Genomic DNA, 20,439 nt, shown 5'->3' with positions numbered 1-20,439 from the left:
CGTCTGCGAGCTGTGCCTTGTGGTATCGCTTCTGCTGCATACAAAACCCTGCTATCTTGGCAGGCTCATCTGCAGCCTAAAGGTATGGTCACATTATCCTTCAGTCCTGCAAGCGTTCTCTCAAAGAAGATGTGATGTCAAGGTTTTGATGGGAGTAATAAAGAAGTATCGATTTGAGGGATCAGGGACTGTTGGATATTGGACATGGTCTACTCAGACATTGCGATTTGATATAATGTGCTAAAGAGGGCTGGCACACACTGGAATAGCTTTTAACCATTTATCCTATCTATATACAGTGAAAGTTAAACAAAGGTGTTTTTTGCTTTTCAACAAGGTACAGAAACTGAAGATACCTATTCAAAACATATTCATTTAAAGGTCGGAGCAAAAACAATATAGAAATACATCAACTGGATTGCAAATGTCTCTGTTATGTCCATTTCCTAATGTGCATCCAGCTGTATTATTGGGGTGTGGCTGGGGAAGATAAGCTGGAGTCTTTGCCCGGTGTCGGTCGGTCTGGTGTCTCCAATGATTTACTTATTAGTTCAGTCAAAGTTCACTTATTCATAGGAAGATGCTCTATAATCCACTTATCAACATGCCGACAGCTGTCATGATGTTAAAACAAAGTTTATTTAGAGCCGCAGCAGCGCTACAGTGGATACGGACGAATGGGAACGTCTCAAAGAGGATGACATCTTTAGAGGTCGCTCCGATTCATGGGAGGCTCCTCCATCGAACAGGAGTTTGGTGAAACGACGCTCTTTGAAACCACAGCCTCCCTAGTGAGGAGAACAAACACAGCAGCTCACAAACCCCTCAGTGATGGTAACTGTATTACTGACTTCCTTCTAGTAATCTGTTACTAACTCGTCAGTACTCTTCTTATGTTTCAATCAATTCAAAGACGAAGATATTTTCGTCTTAATTTATGTTTAAAGTACTTGAATTTCCTCTAACCTTTGTCTGCATATGAGATGATTGGTGCTAGTGACATTGGGGGTGAATGTCTCTGTGTTTCCATTGAGTTTGAAGTCACAGAGTGGCCTGGATCAGGCTTCAGGGACAGAAACTTTATATGAGAGAATTTTGCTCTTGAATAATGCTCGCGACATTTCCTGACATTAGCATAGCTCCAGATTGCTCCAAAGTTCATGCAACAACTTTGTACAAAGATTTCAGCATGTTGGGTTTGTTTTTTCAGATTTAAAAAGGGGTTTGTTATGAGGTAACCCATACTTCAGAAGAGATTGACATTTATCTTGAGTGGGAATTGTATTTTCAAAGGTAAAGATGATCTTTGCCCACAGAAATGTGACTCATCCATCATGAAGTCCAGATTTACGTTCTTTTTAGGGCTTTCCTGAGATGTTACGTGACAGGACAGCCATCAAGCCACAGTGTCTGTGTTCACCAAATCACAAATCAGTCCATCATGAAGAGTCAACATCCATATTACATTCAAAGGAATTTCACTAAAGTAATGATCCATCGCGGGGGAATTATAGCCGCGGTGGGTTGGAGCTGGAGGCTACGGTACGGCAACGCGCACCCAGGCTCAACTCTGTCGCAGGGTCCCACCTCAGAAAGTACGGTTAAAATGTATGCAGGGTTGTGAACGACCGGTCGGGCGAAGAACGCTGAAGCGGCCGTCCGAGTCGTTCTCTGTGACACAGCACAAACTTTCTCATTGTGAACAGCAGCGTCCTGCTCCCGCTGAGTCTCCTCCTGTTACTGAGAGGAGCGTCTGCACCCCGTTAAAAGACCGCAATGTTGTGTCACGCTTCGATGTTTCATTAAACCCAGTTGACATACACCACTTTGTGCTCACTGGTTGTTTTGTTAACAACAACGGGAGGGTTCACGGCCGATGAAATATTTACATATCGCGGGCAAGTCAAGAGTGACGATGGCCACTATCAATCAGCACACGGCTCGCTCGTCCTCACAGACACGTTCCTCAGTGCTGGGTACCTCAACAGAGGGGTGACAGAAAATTGAAGCTGGTGGTTTGTGACTGACCACGAAAAATCGAACCAGTTTATGTTTGAGTGAAAGTGAAACAAGACTTAATCTTGAAGAACGATGTGACCTCAATGACACGTTTTGGTTTCCACCATCAAACATATTAAGTTTGTGAGAGCATCCTGATTTCTGACCACTTGCCAGAAAAATCTAAACCATCCGTGTCCATGTGCCAAATGTTTTCGATTTTAGGACACCTGAGGTCATTTTATCCACTGAATGGTAATTGGTTTTAACTTATGTAGCTTAGCTTCATGCTTCAGCACATTTAAAATGGTGTTCATGGTGAGTCACATTGATCTTTTGAGGCACACTCGACATGGCTCGGTTGGTAGAGTGGGAAGGGATGGGAAGGTTGTAGGATCGATTCCCATCTCCACCTGTCTACATGCCAAGTGTCCTTGGGCAAGACACTGAACCCCAAACTGCTTCCATTGGAGTGACGGCGCCTTGCATGGCTGCAGCCTTCATTGGTGTGTGTGAATGGGTGAGTGTGAGGAACTATGTAAAGCGCTTTGGGGCTGCTCACGCAGCTGAAAGGCGCTCTGTAAGTGAAGTCAATTTTTACCATTTACCACACACCAATGGAGACAGCCAACAGTTGCCCTGCAAGATGCTCTTCCTCTATTGGGGGCAGTTTTGAGGTTGGGTGTTCCCAGGAGGGATCAAACCTCCAACCTTGGGATTGGATGACAATCTGCTCTACCAACTAAACCACAGTTGTATGGACAGTATCTAAACTTTAGTGTCTCCAGTCGGGTGATTTCCTAGAGGTTAGAGAAGGGAGCTTGTGAGCAGAAGCTTGCAGTTTAATCTGCCGGCACTGTTCCCCTGAAAAAGATCATATCCGGACTTCTACCTGACAGCTGTACTGCTGCAATGTTTTCTTACCATCTGAGTAGGGGTGCACCAATACCAATACTGAGTCCAATACTGCACTGAGTACTCGTAACAGATCCCTGATACAACCCAGCAAGCATTGCATGATGTCATCTGTCGTTAACATCAGCAGCAGGTAGACGAGAGCATGAGTGACGTCCCTGGTTTGAATGCAGTAGATTACTGGAGCCTTCAAGGAGGAAGAGCACATAGCGTTGACGCAGAGTTTGTGCAACCTTTGTATTTACGTATGTAGCATGAATTAGGTTTAATGGCATTTGATAAGTACTCGTATCGGCACTCGGCAAGTAGATGAAGGTTAGTACTTGTACTCGCCCTTTTAAAAAAAAAAGTGGTATCGGTGCATCCCTACTTATGAGCGTCGGAGTGGTGGACCTGGTAAGAGATTTCAGTGGGGAAGGTGAAATCCACCACTTGTCCACACACTAATTAGAGGCTGTCCACTGCTCCTCAGCGAAGGCGTGAAATTCATAAGACAAGTAGGGTATTTGACAAATAAAGAAGCGCTAATCTTAATCAACGTTTTTTTTAAATGGTTAAAAACAAGCTGTCAGAAATCCAAATCTATATTCTTGCACCTGCTGAACAAGTCAAGAGAAAAACAAGGTGTTCTTATGAAGATCTGTTCACAGGTACACCTCCAAAAAGTCAACATGATAATGACCGGGTTGTTTTTTTGTGTTGCATTCAGTGAGGCATTCCTTTCCACCCTGTATCACACCCCCCCGTCTGCCTGCACGTGCCACCCAGACGCGTGATTAGGCCGGGCACAGATGTGGTAAAAACCAGGTCGTTATTTAGCTCTTCTGTTGATTCATCTCGCATCGACTCCAGTGATGTTTGTGTCACCGCCGAGCGAGGCGTACACGCGCGGAGACACAAAGAAAGCTGACAGCTCAGCCAGTGCACTTGCTCTTTTGCTCTGTCAGGTATTCATTTCAGCTGTGACAGCCTGCGCTTACCCTGCAGACACACTCACTAAATAGATAGGGCCTGTTTGTGTTTGTATTTGTGTGTGTGTGTGTGCGTGCGTGCGTGCGTGCGTGCGTGCGTGCGTGCGTGCGTGCGTGCGTGCGTGCGTGCGCGGCAGTATTTGACCATGCCGCGTGTTCATGAAATATCATCGTCGGCTGCTCAGAGTACGCCTCCCTGTCCAAATTGCTGTCCCCTAGCAGTATGAGTGAAGAATAGCACAACAAGCAACCATCAATTCACGGTGCAGAGCAGGGCTCTAAGTGGTTTGCTTATTTCTGGAGCTGCAGGATGTTTCATAATGGAATCTATTAAGATGGGTGGACATAAGTAACAGAAGGTAAATCTCAATGAATCTCAACCTGGAAAAAAAACCCAAAATCAGCAAATGAGACCTGTATACACTTTGATTGGTGTACCCTGGATGTCAGCCCATTGTTCTCCAGGTCTTATTGACTCTGCTTTGTCTCCATTACAAGAGGTGAGAACTTGTTAGCGATCTGTGACAGGAAATCCCTTAAATCCTGTTGAAATCGCCAAGCTTCCAGTCTTCATCTCTGCCACTTGGCAGAAAACTCATTTCGTTGATAGGAACAAATGGCGTTAAGGTTTTTAGAGAAAACCCTGTTTGAGAGAAACTGCTTTTTTTAACTAAAGGTGTCATGGCTGGAAAAACACTGCAATTAAAAGTTGAATTGAGTTGCAACAGTGCACAGCACTCTTATGGTGGCTCAATACAAAAAATAACTGTCGTGCAAAGAAAAGAGGTAACATTTTTTAATAACAAAACATGTCCAGAAAAAAAAAAAAAAAAAGATGCAATTAAACAGGTCTCATCACAGAGGAGCTGTTTCAGTGTGTTTATCTAATTAATTAACATACCAGAGTTAGATAATGGTCTTCGTTCAGGTTTGCATTCACTTTAATGCTATTCCTGTGTTTGGTGTATTTTAGAACCAGCATATTCTCAAGAGGCTGGGCAATAAAAAGAGTTCAGTTTTGGTTCCCTGACTAAAAGAGAGTGAAGTCTCTTGGATTGATTACCATTTTATGCATTACTTCTTCAGCGTGTTTGTTCTAAGTGCAGGATGAAAAACTTTTTAGACCATTACTCAAGCTCTGACAGGTTAAACAATGACACCCCAAGTGCATCAGTGAAGTGAAGGACAACGTGATACAGTGACTCGTATGATCGTAAAATTGTGTATTGTCCTATAACCCACCACACGAAGACAACCAGGTGTTCTTTGTGAATGTAAAGGTGTCTTGCGAAAGCTTTATATCTTTGTGGTGTTGCTGAATTATTATTATTATTATAATTTTTTTTGTTATGACAGCAGCCCCACCAACCCTTCAAGGCTCATCTGAAAGAAAAACAAAAAGTCCCAAGCCAAAGCAAATGCATTCCCAATAGCCAGAAACATGGGGGTATCTATGGCAAGTTCAACCAATCACCTGCAGGTCTATGATTTTTCTTTCAGTTGAAAAATCTAGAGTCAAAAAGATACAAGGTTTCTGCAAGACACAAGGACATGAACATTTAAACTGGCCAGGTTCAACCTCAGGTCACTTTACACTCGCAATGAGTCTCAACAGACTCGGGTAATTTAGTCCAGTAAGCTTAAATACCAAAGAGTCCTGGTGTCCATGATCAAGCTTATCGTCATGGCAAGCAAATCTGTACCCTTGAAGAGACGAGGCTTAGAGGAAAGGTATGAGAGGGGCAAAAGGAAGCGGTAAGCAGAAAAGGAATGCAAAAAGAGGAAAAAGAACGAAGGGAACCAAATGGGATGGGAAAGCGAAAGAAAATGGAAGAAGAGAAATGGAGAAGGGAAAAGAGGCTGCACAGCTCTTCAGTGACTCAATAAGCTCGGGTCAGGGTCTCAAAACTGATTTGGTTGGAGATCTCAGGTTCACCCCAGTGCAGCAATTCCTATCTATTCAAAAGTGGCCTCATAAGAAAATGTCCATCTTGGAGGTACAGAGCAGGATCTGATTTCTATAGAACATTTCGTTCCAGCATTCACAGTAAATCCTGAGTCTAAAGGAGATCCTGCCACCGGACATCTGTGAGAGCTCCAATCCCGAACTCATTGGAAAGTCTTTTTTTCAGGACCCAGAGGAGGTTTTGGAAACAAGTTCCAAGTCTTAGCAGGTTTCTCCAAACATAACACTGGAGACGAGCTTCAGAACTCCGGGAGTGTGTTTGTATGTTGGTTAGTCTGCTGGTGGGGCTGAGTATACTGAGCAAACTGGTTGGACTGGTGTGTGGTGGGCTGACTGGGTGCAGTCTGGTTTGCTTGCTGGTTTTCTGATTGGTACTGTTCGAGCTCTCTCTTCCGTCTCATGGCTGACTGCAGCTGCTGCTTGATTGCCACGATTTGACCCTCCAGTTCTGACAGTTCCTGAACCAGGGTGTTGTTTCCCAAACTCAGGCCGGGGCCACAGTCCCCCACTCCCAGAGCCCGGCACTGTGTTGCGCTCTGTCCAGAACCCCCCTGTCCTTGGCCCAACGCCCGTCCCAGCAGGTCAGAGCGACCGTTGGAAGTGGTCACCGTGGGTAAATGTTTCTCCAACATGGGAAGAGAATAAGGATGAGGGAGAGGTGACGGGGGAGGTGGAGGTGGGAGGTCCTGGGAGGAAGGATGTTCCAGGTCATTCTGCATCTCCTGTGGCACCACCCTTCGCCTGTTACAGTGGGACGATTCTGCAGGATTCCATGAGGTGGACTGGTTGTTTCCCTCATTGCACCTGATGAGATGAGACAATTCAACAAACATTATATATAGTTCCACTCCATCGGTCAGAGAACAAAACAGAGATGAAGCATCCTTTTACAGAACTAGACCTTCAGTGATGAACATGTTTCCTCAGTCTTGTATGGCCTTATTCTAAATATTATCAAGAGGATTAGGATTATGTCAAAATAATTGGAGCAATACCAGTAAACAAGATGCTGGTCAATGTAAATTATCTAATTATCAAAAAAGTGTTGTTTTCCTGTATTCCTGAGTTGATTGTACTATTATTTATTGTGTAAATAAATTGGGGCGGCATCTGAGATCTGTTTCAAACCTTTGCCCTTACGACATAATGTAAAAGCCACATATCAGTCTCATCTAGGATGGGATGTCATGAAACTTTATTTGCAGACATTAAAATTCCACATTATTTACTAGCTTACTTGCTCACTCATATATTTGTTTATTTAATAATTAGTCATGTAGTTGCAAAGTTTCAAAAAACATGATATTGACAAATATAAACACTATAGTAATTAAAACCAAGGACACAGACTAACAGTCCATGTTTGAAAAGAGAGCATTTAAAATGTAGATTCCTTCCAATCATATGAAATGACTCGGGGACTTTAATTCATTATTCGTGCACGTATTTTACATACGGCAGAGTTGATGTTTTTCAGGAGTGACTAAGCTTCACACAACACAGCTTTTATTATCTGCCACCAACAACATGCCACTCAGTCGCTGACGATCTGAGTTTAACTGCATTTGCATTATGACAGACAGAAGCAGCAGTGCTTCCCTGTCAACCTCGGGGAGTCAACACTGTGAACGGCGTCACGTATCTCTTGTGTGGAAAATAAAACGGAATTTTCCTAAAAATTGTATGTAAAATGTGAATATGAGGTCAAATGCATTTGATACTGCAAATACATACAGTGTACGACTGCTCCTGTATGTAAGCTCATTGACATGTGTTTTTGCACAGGCTACAGGTTGAGCACACAAGGCAACACATAATTTGCTCAAGGGAAGCAAGCACGAGTCCAGCACTATGATGGACCGTAAACAACATTGTGCCCCATTATTATTAACTACTGTCGAGATCCACAGACAAAATATTGTAATATTCATATGTATATGTTTTTAGAACTGTTAGATATAGTTTTAGAAACATATGTTATTGTTTTTTGATTTCAGGTGACTCGACTATGAAAGTACCAACTCCCAGGAGAATATGGACTGGGAGTCACGTCAGGGTTCACGTTGTGTCTTGTGTTGTTTGTGAACGCTGCCTCTCGTTTCAGGCTCCTTGGCGTTCCTTCCTCGCGTTTGATAGCGGTTTCCCGCTCTGATTTCGTTCACCTGTGCCTGATTGTGTGACTGCCATCACCTGGTGGCTTCAGTATAAAATGGGCTTTTCTTGTCTGCTCTGGTTGTCAGTCTCTGTGCTCCTGAGCTTTAGTCCTCCTGTCTCCATGTTCCTTTAGTTTACGCTTCCCTTATTCCCTCATCTGGAAAGCTTTGTTGTTTTTTTGACTTCTGGATTTTTGGTTTCACCTTTTTTGTCTGGCAATGAAATGACTTTAACCATCAACAACGCTAGTGTCTGTCATTCTGAGTCCTCATCCCCCGACCCAAACGTAAGAACGCATTACGAGTCAGAGCATTTTTGAAAAGTTCCACTTTAGGAGCGGCGTTTAATAGATACAACCACCATTAAGGCGTAAATGTAATGAAACGTCTCAAGTTTTCACTTGAAAACGTTTTTGTGTAAACGGGTCTCAAATGAAGCCATTCAAAGTTCAACCCTGCAATGATTTCTTTTAATCAGGATTTCGTCTGACAAAAATTAATTGAAAAACCATTTCTCAGTTTGTTTGTTGTACTGGTCACCTTAAACAAACATTAGCAGCACATTAAATCTACAGTTGACAGTCAGCTCATGATTCTTTCTTTATCAATCGGCTGTCAAAATATATTTTGGACTTAAAAAAAGAAAAAAAACAACCATTTGTAGACTTAGTGTTTGAATTTCACCCAGTGAATGGGAAAAGTTTAATGATGGTATCTATTGAGTATTGCTGCTTTTTCTGATGCTTTAATTTGAATGGGCCTCACCTCATGTTAAATTTAATGGTGTTTTTCTGAGAAAAATGTTTTTTAAGAGGCATAGTGAATCAACAATTTATCATTTACTTCATAATGCCATGCAGAGTTCCTATACATCCATCTACATCTTAACAAACTATCCACAGTAAGTAAGGGAAATATGTGATTGATGGATTATTTCTTTGTTGTAACACTTCTTCTTGGTAATAAGCCTGATTAGTTCTTTCTTTTTCTTTTTTTTTTAATTTATGGAATGCCCAGGGAATGAAAAGGGTAGAATGACCTGAAAGTAGTTCTGATCTCAACCGAGTTGAGAATTTCTGGGCTCAGCTTGGATTTGGTGTACAGCACATGCCGGAGCAACGACACAACAACACTGGCTCCCTTTACAGAATCGATCACAATGGGATCCGAATGGGAGAAGCTACTGAGGTGCCTGTTTGTTCAAATAAACACACTGTGAACTTGCCAATATGCCTCATTTCTTCAGGCTTGAAGCATCCAGTCAACACCACAGGAGAATCATCAGCAAAGAAAAGATTTTGTGAATTTCTCATTGGTACAACCCGCCTACCCAGGTCTGCTGCTCATTCCACAAATGTTTATCTTTACAACTGTATCAGATGTATTGACAAGACGCATCGTTTCAATAATGTCACCTATATATTTGTTGAGTATTTGATTCTGAACATCTCTTCCGCACTTATCAAAAAAAGACTTTTGTCTTAGCTGTCTTAGCAATCATCTCTAAAACTCTTAACTTTTCTTCTGGGCCAGCCACTTGGTTCATAAGACACCGAACACCGGATAAGATTCATTTAAATTTTAATGATTAGACCTCCAGTACATGCAGGTAAGAGACAAAAAAGAAAACCTTGACAGTATGAGGAGCCCACAGTAGAAATCACATTTCTGTCCAATTAACTTCCTCAGGCACCAGCACTGAACTTTGTAACCGTGTCCCATGTAGCCGGGAGTCCCACCTTCACCTTCAAGCTAATGAGTGCCAGGAGCAGGATCATGGATTTTACACAGCGAGGCTGCTGTTTCACCGACCATCACCAATATCACGTCACCAATGTCATGTCCATTTCTCGCTCAAACACGTGTCATTTGACAAATCTTTGGGTTTTTTCTCTCTTTATCTATCCTCCTGCTCCAATTAGTGATGAATAAGCTGCATGAGCCACAATCGGGGCCATTTTACAGCTTATATAAACCACATATAAAAAACAAAATATGGATTCACAAAAGCTTTGATGATCAACAACTTCAGAAAAAGATCTGGTATTGTGACATATCAGTTGCTTTATCGCGTAAAGTTCACATAGATCTAGATCTGTGTGTGTAGTTCTATTGATACGAACAGTGGCCAAACACTGAATATAGTATAAAAATTGGTTTTGCAGAGGAGAGGAGATGCATGAAAACCTGCATATGTATTGATGTGTTGGGGGAGGAACAAACAAATTCAAACAAATTTCTATTAGATCCAGAGTTGTTGAACACTAATGTGTGATTTTTAATTAACCCTCTTCAGCAACGAACCACACTTCTGGCCCTGAGACTGACTCTTTTTTAAAATGTTGCAGGATATGCTCCTGCCCAAAATGATCCGGGTTTGAATGAGGTCTGGACCATTTCAGGGAGCAGAGCAACATGTGACACGATGGCCACACCTGCTGTCTCATCTGCATCTTGATACGCTCCACCTGTGAGGGGGATGGATTATGTGCTCACTCACACAGCCACGTTAACTCGTACTCAGGTTTTTACAAAAATGTAATATTTCCCCTTCTGCGTTTACAAAAAAAACCAACTTCATTTACACGGGCCTGCATATACAACTGGCTCAGAGCTACTATGAGCATGACAAACCTGTAGGGGGCAGTGTAATGAAAAGCATGAAGGCATGATAGTCAATCAGAATCCTGAAAAAAAACACGACGTCAAGAATCGCGCAAGTCATTTCCTGTTCAGCGATAATGACACACAGTTCAATTATTTGCACCAATAAAGAAGTGGAGCTCCTCCTAAACATGGCAGTAGAATATAATGTCAAATGTTAAAACAAGCAATGCTTTCACTGTATCCATTTACTCGTTTCCGTTGCATATTGTGATGTAAATGTCCACCTTTGGAGTTTTTCAGAATCTCCACTGTGGCCAGAGTATTTAGAATACATTGTTTGTGGTGACTCATAGCTGCGTTTATGTGTAAAGACAAGGCCCAAACGCAGAGAAATATCACCGTTTTTGGAAACGTGGCCTTAGACACGTTTGTGAATAGAGAAACAAGTCTATTTTGTACACAGAAAAAGTCTTAGAGCTTTGAGTTCAGCTCGTGAAAAAATGGGAGCAAAAAACGAAAGTGTTGCCTTTATATTTTTGTTGACAGTAATTCATTAAAAGCTGCACTCCCAGTTAACTTCAGTGGTAAATGTGAGGAAGTCTGTATGACTTGTCGGGGAGTTTCAAAACAACACAATATGTTTTCTTTTCCTTCCTGAAACAGAAACTTCTCAAACCCACAGGGACGAATCTACAAGCTGAGAAATAACCACGAATCTATTAAAGAAGCCAAGAAGAGGAATTCCCATCATATGAAGTGAAGCTTAAAACCGAAGAGCTCTCCGAATCAAAGGTATTTTCACCGGTGATGAAAAAAGAAATGACAAGACGACTCCATCGAGATTCTCCAGACATCAAAAGAGACTTAAGACTAAAGGATGACGCGTCAGAATATAGAAACATAAAAAGGAGTTTAAAGTGATACGCGCGCCTTTTGACAAGAGGGCACCTGTGCTTGCATCATGGCTGCACTGAAATGGAGAGCGCTTTGAAATGCGGTTAACGTTATCAGATCTCTTAAGCCTCGAGGCTGGAGATCATCACTCCAGCTTTCACTGAGTGTAGGAGTGCTGCCTGTTAGTGGAGCGGCTGACTCAGACTGACTCAGGCTCTGTGACTAAGACGAGGCTTCGTTACAGGGGTAAGATGATCTCAGGTAGGTTCCAAGTAGGAGTCACATAATCCAGATTGAAAAGGAAGCGCTGGCTGAGATTTTTGTGTGTATTTCTGGGAGAGTAAAGCTTTTTTTAAAACACATTCCACATTCAAGTGTGCAGACTTTAACCTTCAAGCAATGAGAGCAATTGTGCTATTTTTTCATTTTGAAAACACTTCATGGCAGCTCTCAGAAGTGTCACGCAAATAAACTATTCCTGTTATTAGTGCTCCAGATTTTAGTCCCTCACTTCCAGTTAAAAATGCCCACAAACCTTAATAACTGACAATGTACATCATAGTTGTGAAATCAAACATGATGCACATGATCCAATACTGACTTAATTACAGAAGATAATTTAAATAAGTGTACAAACACAGTTTAATAATATGCTGAAAGTGATGTAGTTTTCATGTTGAGTGCCCTGAGTGTTGTTTTAGTAATGGAACAACACACACGTGCGCACTGACAACAACACGCTATATGCAGTACATTAACTATAGTGAGTACACGGACATTTGAATGGACAGACCATGAAGTTGGATTTGCTGGTGACACTAAACTATAACTATAAAACTACCAAGTCCCTTGAGAGTATGGACCAAGGTGTGCATGCGCAGCAGCTGCATTTTCGCTGTCTACATGGAGACCGAGCATCTTCAAAAAGTTGTTGTGTTCCAAAGCACCATTGTTGTATTAAAGTTTTTACTCGATAAAGTTGTTGTGTAAACCCAAGATCAGATTGTTTGTTTTATGCTCAGGCTCAAGTGGACATTTCTGAGTATTTAGCAGAATCACTTTTGACCTTCATCCTTCCTGGCGGAGTCGAGTTGGACTTCCAATAAATGTTTTTTGTGTTGCCCAAATGCCATAGGCCCTCAAGCTCAACTGAAATGAGTTCCATTTCTAACTAGAACTGTTGTCCTTTCTCCCATCAGGCGTTCATACTTTAAATGGCAAACGTACTTGAGCACACTCAGGCACCCATGGGCACGTTTGGTCTTAAAATGACATGTTAGGTCTTAACTTCTGTTTGTTCTCATTAAAGTGATGAGGATGCGTCATCCCTTCTGTACATAGATGTGTTGCTTGGTAACAACAAGAGCTTTACTTTATCAGAAGCTGAAAAGAAACCAATCCGACTGGGTTCTTTCTTACACAATGTATTCGGCCCTGAGCCAAACTTTGCACAACAGAGAACTTATATTTTTTGTGGGAAAGAGTGAGAAAAAAAAAAAATCTCTTTACCTCCCATGTTTCACCTTCACTTTAATAATAAAAAGCAGGTCTGGGCACTTTTTTTTCTTTCTTTTTTTTCTTTTTCTATGTAAAGTTGATAGAGACTGTGTTCCTTACATTCCAAAATGTCAATGATGTTTTGCCAGGAGGACCTGCAGTGCACTGGCCCATGAGAGATAATGATGTCAAGGTCAGAGAGAGAAACACGAGTCATGCTGATGTCAAAAACACCCAAATATAAATAATTTTTCCCCTCCAATGGTAGCATGTCCTTCACCATTATTTTTCCCAAACAGAGAAGTTCTTTTCACGACCCTAAAGAATGTATGGTGTTGTGTGGCGTTTGTGTGAACTGGATAGAAATCTCATTTCTGTGCCCGTCTCGCTGACTTTAAGAGGCTTCTCTGTTTTCACCACAAAAACAAACACATCTCTTTGATTCCCACTTTGTGTGTGAGAGCCCTGGAGTCAATACAAACAGCTGCAGGACAGCCTCTGTTGTTTCCTCGCCATGCACAGGGAGGTAATCTAGTTTTCTGCTGTGGGTTAGATACCTCTGCTCCTTTTATTCAGAGAAACCAGATCCGGGCTCACCCTGTCAATTACAGCTCTCAGATTCCTCTATATAATTTCCAGTTCCTCACATTTCAGGTTCACTGGATTCCTCTCATTACAATGTCCCCGATCCCTCAATCAAATATTAATAAACATTGATTTCCTCCACACGAAGTGATTTGACAGATGTCCTTGCAACACCTTGCACTCATCAAACATCAAATCCAGCTCTAATAAAACTCAGAACTTCCAATAATTACGGCAACTTTTGGGGCCTTGTGTCAACAACTGCACCTTCTCACTACTATTTCCCAGCCCATCTGTCAGTACAGATGTTAATTTCAGCAGTGACAACAAGGCCGAGAAGCCGTGCGCTGCACAGTGGGCCCTTCGGCACAAGCGCACCTCGTTCAAGTGTCATTGAACAGGATGTTGAACTGTACCAGCTCCGGGACTCACTCCTGTGCTCCTCTGAATGACCTCTTCACCACAGAGAAAGAAACTCATTCAGGTATCCAATTACTAGACTTTAGTATTTTTTTTAAAAGATTCACTTATAACTTCCAGGTTTCATTAAAATTGGCTTTCTGTTGAGATTGGAGTCATATTTTTCAGTCATTGTTTTTATGTGGAAATATAGACATTTTCATAATTTGTGCTCTCCACCACAACAAAGAAACCAACTTTAAAGTTTAAGTTTAAAAGATATTATAGCACTATTTTACTGGTCCAGCCCACACAAGATGAAATTGGGCCGTTTGTGGACTCTAAACTAAAATGTGTTCGACAACCCTGGATCAGATTGATGTGTGGGTTTATTTACATCGAGAATATCACCCAAGTCAGTCAGTGAATCAACCACATTATGCTTTGTGCACAGTGACGTTTATCATCTCTGACATGTACACATGATCTGACGTCCAGGGACTTGTAACCAGTTCTCCATCAAATAGACCACCACAGCTGAATAATAGTTGCTATTATTGATCTACTGGACGTGACAGATAATGTCCTCCTCCCATGCATGTGTGTCTCTTCCCGAGCTTCATGAGGGAAAAACACTCGATCCTAAATGACTTGATCCTAATTGGCCATCCAAGAGAGTTTCCAGGGTATTGTAGACTCTGCTCTTAATTCTCACAGACAGACACTTCTCTGATGGATTTAGGTTTTTCTTTTTCTAAGTCCTTGTTAACGCAGCGAGTAGAAGAAATAAGCTGTGGCTCCATCCTTAGTAGTCGCTGCAGATTTAATTTTCTGTTTGGTGACAAACTGCTGACATTCCAACACAGTAAATGTACCACAGTGGCAGGGACTGATATGGAAACTTTTTGGTACAATTTATTGGTAAAAGCTTGTGCTGCAAGATCCCGTTTGTACGAAAGGGGAGATCATCCCATTTCAGTAAAAGCCTCGTAAAGGGACACTTTTTTGACTACTGGTGTTCCTGCTGACGATGGGATGGTAATAATTTGTGACTCTGAGGCAGCACGCGGACATGACGCGGAGGAGCTTGACTGAATGAGCATAATTATACAAGAAGAGGCAAATCTATTCTCATTGCCAAAGGCATCCCTCAGCAGGACTGTGTGTGCGATCTCCACGGAGTGCTTCACCTGAGCAAAGCAGGGATGGAAGTCAAATTACGGCAGAATTCAGCGTCAGGAAGAAAAAAAAAGATTGAGTTGCTCAGCAAATGCTTGGGGTTTGTTTTGATTTTCATTTTGCCCTTCTCCTCCTATCCTGTTGCTGCTGACTGGATATGAGCACAACTCTGAGATCATTTATGACAATTAGAGTCGATTCAGTGGTCCTTCGGTCTTTTGCAATAAGAAATCCAAATCACAGACGAATTGTGACAGCTACCTGCTTTGAGCTTACTTCCTGTTTTATTGTGTACCCGGACACTCTGCACATGTTGTTGTGATTCACTTCCTGTTTTCTCCCTCACCACAGCTGCACCTCATTACTGATCAGTCTGCTCTTTACACTCACCCACCTTTGTTGTTTGATGTCATTCCAGCATCTCCCCTTGTGGAGTTGAGGTTTTTATTTAAAACTTTTTTTTGCTTGCCCGATGGATTTTGACTGACTTGCGGATTTTTGTACCTTTGCTTCACGCACAGATCCTTGTGTATGCCCCTTGAGTCAAATAACTAGTTTAAAACTTTAGGATTCTGAACTGGGTCGTATGGCGATACAGTGGTAAGCGCTCCTGCCTTGCTTATACCGTCACAAGATGTCACATGTTTTTGACACACACACTCAATAGCAGTAATATTGAAGAACTAGAATTGAAAATTGAAGCTTTCTTTGAATAAAAGGCAAAATCCCTCTCTCATTGTACATTTTGTACAATTCCACACCCTTAAAATCAACATAAATCCACTAAATGAGGGTTAAAGCAAAGGAAACGCATGGTATCCAAAGTGTGCAAAAGAAATGGGGCTTCACAGTGACACACACTATCCTGTCAGAGTGACTATGCAGATTTATGTAACTGATCTGGACAAAGCGCACCCTCGGAACTTTTGAAGTGCTCATGATATACTGAATCTCCCGCTGCGCTCAACAATGCTCCGTGACGTCAGGGCGAGATTATTCTCTTAATTTCTCTCTCTGATAATTGGCTTCCGTCAGGCTGACCGTCCTATTTAGTTTCTGATTAAACTAAATTTGTCCCCTGACTGCCACGCGGTTGTTAATTGATGTCACTTTTTCTCAACCTAATAATTTAGCCAATGAGCCATTTATGGTTGGAAAATTGTCTTCCAGCTAGAACTGCTTCAGTGCATTTTAAATGTGAACGAATGCCACCGCATGGACTCAGGAGTGACCCGTAACCATACTCGAGAATTCAGCATGACTTCTTACTTAAATGGAGGCAGCCGTCGTTGGATGAAACTTGTAATGCAGTTACATGAAGGTGTAAAATTTCATTAAAAGGTTTCATTGGTATTTTACCCCACTTTATAGAGTAAGCCTCTAAAACTATTACCTAAAGCAGTCAGAAATGAGAAGCAAAGCTGTTCATTGTGTGTCTCTGCATGACAAAAGTTGTAATGAGCCTAAAGTCTGGAGTCAGACGTACTAAAGCATGGACTTGAATTACAACACATATAAGCTCAGTTCACATTCAGTTCAAACAATGAGGGATGGGATTTTCCCTCAACTCCTAATCCTAAAGAGGAAAACATCACGTGTTAATGATTTACACTGCTTGATTTTCTCGTACTGAAGGCGGCAAATGACAGGAAGGAACAATACCTTTTATCAGGTTTGGTAACAGTCGGTAGTTTGTCGTCGTTGAAGACTGAGTTGAGGGCTCGATGTAACCTCTGGAAAACAAACAACGCATCAGTTTGCATATGATAAATATTTGTTTTTATAACATAATAAGCAAAATGAACAAGAAACACACCAAGGAGTTTTTAACATATTCAAAACCTTCAATATTTGATTTTAACCTGAAACTGAGTCTTTGTAATTTTTTATTTTCTTGGAGACAGAGGTAGCTTTATTCCTTGCTCTGCTTCATGCTCTGCTTTGTGATTCACACTTTGACACCAATAATAATAACAGCGACCTGCATCTACTTCAATGGTCTCTCGCTCTGTCTGTCTCTGTCTCTGTCTCTGTCTCTCTCTCTCTCTCTCTCTCTCTCTCTCTCTCTCTCTCTCTCTCTCTCTCTAGGATCCAATTGAAAATGCATGAATTTGTGGGACAAGTGCAGGCAGGACAGAAGAATTGTTGACACAGTGAGGAGCAATCATAAAGAGCATGGGAGTCAAATGGAGCACTGGTAGAGTGGCAGATAAGCAGTGTGAGGATCTCAGACTTTAGTCAACAAGCAGCCTCATATTTGAGAATTACCCCTCCTTACAAAGTCTGCAAGAAGGCAGCCAGGACATAAACTCAGCTCTATGGAGTAGTTATGAGTTTGGGCACCAACAACATCATTTAGGATTTCAACTTGACAATACTGTGACGGTGCATCTTATTTGGAATGATTTATTAAGAATAGAGTTATTTTTTATGCCGACAGCGAGATAGAAATCCAGTACATTGAGAAGTGAGGCTCTGTGTTGGTTTAAAATGCAACTGATCATCAGTCAGCGACCAACTTCTATTGGTTCTCAATTAATCATGGTTACATGTGACAAGTTTGTTTCTAACTCTTTTAAAAAAAGTAAGATAAATCCAAGGTGTGATTTTATAGGTCATTTTGATGAATAGTCACTGTTCAGAGAGGATCTGTGATGTGTGGAAGTAAGACATCACTTCCTCGGAAACAACAGTTTGTCATTTTCTAATAAGTTGTAAAACAATATGGACATGTTTAGTAAAATAAAGTTCTTTGCAGTAAATAGGTCTTTTGCTTGTGTAAGTAGATGAACTATAACCGCAATGTTTGCCTCCAGAGTGTCAAGACTGTGTCCCAGTGTCCTGGGACTTGGAAATTTTATAGTTCAGAATCACCTGGAATAGTAATTCAACTTTGTCGTCTGATCATAAAAATGTCCGTGTACTTGCCATTGTCGATATTTATAGTTTATTGTTTTCTGTGTGCACGTCTGTGGTTTCATTCCAAAAACCAACAACAGCACCTACTAGTGGTCCAACATGAAAACGACATTGTTTTTAGTGTTTCTGCCATAAAACAAGTGTCTGTGTGTCAGTTGGGTGAGTACCTGGCTCGTGTGCAGCCAGTATTTGAAGCGTGGCTCTTTGACCCTCGGGATCACCAGCTTGTACACGATGTGTTCTGCTATTGTGGTCAGCAAAGATAAGGCCACTCCCACACACAGCATCACAAATAGTCCGGAGAAATGCTTTATTCCCATCTGCAGCGTCTGGAAACACAAACAGCCGGTGAATGACAGAACAAAGTGAAGAATGGAGAGACTGAAGAAAGAAAGAAAGAAAGAAAGCAGAGTGATTATTGCATTATTTTTGAATATATTTGCTCGAAACCCAATTCAAAAAAAGGTTGGAACAGTGTGATAATAAATTCAAATAGAAAGATGTGATTTTCAAATCTTAGTTACAGAATAAGATAGACAAAACATCAAATGATGAAAGAAAGACATTTAAGGAACAATATTAGCTCATTCCGAATTTGATGACAGTGACAAAATGTTGGAAAGAGTTCAAAAAGTTCCACAAAATTATATGTTAATGGGGGGAAAAGACAGCTGCAGGAAAGTTTGTCACCTGGATAGGTTAATGTGGAAAAGGTTAAGACTGGATTTTCAAGACTGGAGGTCTCTCAGGAGTAAAGAATTTAATAAATATCTGAACTTTTTTTGAATTTTCCTTCGAAAATTGTGAGAATAAAGTGAAATTAAAGGAACTGACGGATCCTGTTACAGAATTAAATATTAACTTGCTAAAACAAACAATTTTGGAAAACAAATCTTTGTATATGAGTAACCAGGCTAAAGGTTAATATTGATCAAAGGGCTTTCAGAAGATATATATATATATATATATATATATATATATATGATTCTGGTCTAAAAACCACTGCCTTGGCTTGCATTACATCCAGTCATTGTTTTTGAGCACAATTCATTGTACAATCCAATACTGCAGTTTCGTGTAAAGAACAGCAGCATCCCCCACCCCAAAAAAAGATGTTTTGTTTATGTCAAAGCTTGTTTAAAATAAACTGATGTTAAATAGAAAAACTTTGAATTGGCTTTGGCTTTCACATGCACTCAGTTTGGTGGACTAAAGAGGTAAGGGAGTGTTCAGTTTTTCATCAGCACAAAGTTCAAAATGCTGCATCTCTCAGAGTACGGCATTGCATTAATGACTACGGCTCGTCCATCTTAAACATCATGGCCTGAAAGTATATTAAGGGTTAACAACACTTTCTCCTTTCCAGGCGTCTCTTTCAGAGAAGATCTCATGAATTATAGAAAGACAATGCTAGAGCATATAGTGCATCCTTCCTCGAGCCAGTGCTTTAATGATTAGTGTCACTTTATAATTCTCTCATTTCGATATTATTATTATCCATGAAGTGCGTGTATCCACTGTTGTATTGGCCACAGACAGAAGTTCTTACTCTCTATTATATCAGCTGATTTGGCTGACCTCCCAGGAATTATTGGCTCCCATTGTTTTTCAAATAAAAACAGCTGTCACAGTCGAAGCAGCACTCAGAAATGAATTACGGATACATTATACGAATATTCTGCTAATGCTGGAGCTCTTTCCTTGAATTTGTAAGTTCCCATCGATTGATGGAAATGAAAATTATCAGCATACAGAGGCTGAACTACAGACTAATGAAGCGGCAGGCTACTCCATTGTACAGAAAACTTCATAACAATTCAGAATGGTGCTCGGTATTTCACGTGGTCTCCCCATGCTTGTTGCCTGAGGCCTGCTTCTAATGAGGTGACGGGTGGGTTCCTGGGGATCTCCTCTTTAATTTGGACCACGGCTTCACTGAGCTCCAGAACGGCCTGAGATGCAACCTTGCAGCACCACATGGACTGAAACATGAAGTCTCGGTGATGTTCGGTTGGATTTAGCTTCATCATTGTTATCATTTCCATCATCCTGCAGGAGCTGCCGTCATACTCTCTCCACATGAGGCTGGACATGGTTGTGAACCAAGCGTAACCTGGGCCAGTAAGCTACAGGACATTGGTGCTCTCAGACAACCCTAATGAAGACTGTGTGGTCAGAGACTTTCCCACTGGTTTGGCCTGCTGGAGGTAAGTTTGTGAGTCAATGCTTCTTCTCTTCCTCTTTGCACAAATGCAAAAATACGGATGCTGACCATGAGCGAAGCATCTTGTGTGGGTGTCCAGCTCTACTATGATCTCCTTCGAATACTTGTGCATGCTCTGTAAGGTCCAGGTAC

The 20,439-nt window shown here is 41.4% G+C and overlaps 1 protein-coding gene across 1 annotated transcript in view; it reads right to left on the bottom strand.

The window, feature by feature from the left end:
* Positions 1-6,089: 6,089 nt before the first annotated feature.
* grin3a (glutamate receptor, ionotropic, N-methyl-D-aspartate 3A) overlaps positions 6,090-20,439 on the bottom strand; it is a gene marked incomplete at both ends in the record, with an annotated part of 61,201 nt that continues 46,851 nt past the window's right edge. Inside the window, 3 exons of the mRNA XM_080477611.1 lie at positions 6,090-6,654; positions 16,827-16,897; positions 18,251-18,412. Of these exons, the coding sequence (XP_080333737.1) occupies positions 6,090-6,654; positions 16,827-16,897; positions 18,251-18,412 (798 nt within the window). The remainder of the gene's footprint in view (positions 6,655-16,826; positions 16,898-18,250; positions 18,413-20,439) is intronic.

The sequence above is a fragment of the Lipophrys pholis genome (genome assembly GCF_963383615.2).
Source record: "Lipophrys pholis genome assembly, chromosome: 12".
Classification (NCBI taxonomy): Eukaryota; Metazoa; Chordata; class Actinopteri; order Blenniiformes; family Blenniidae; genus Lipophrys; species Lipophrys pholis.
This window is presented reverse-complemented; position numbering and strand designations above follow the sequence as displayed.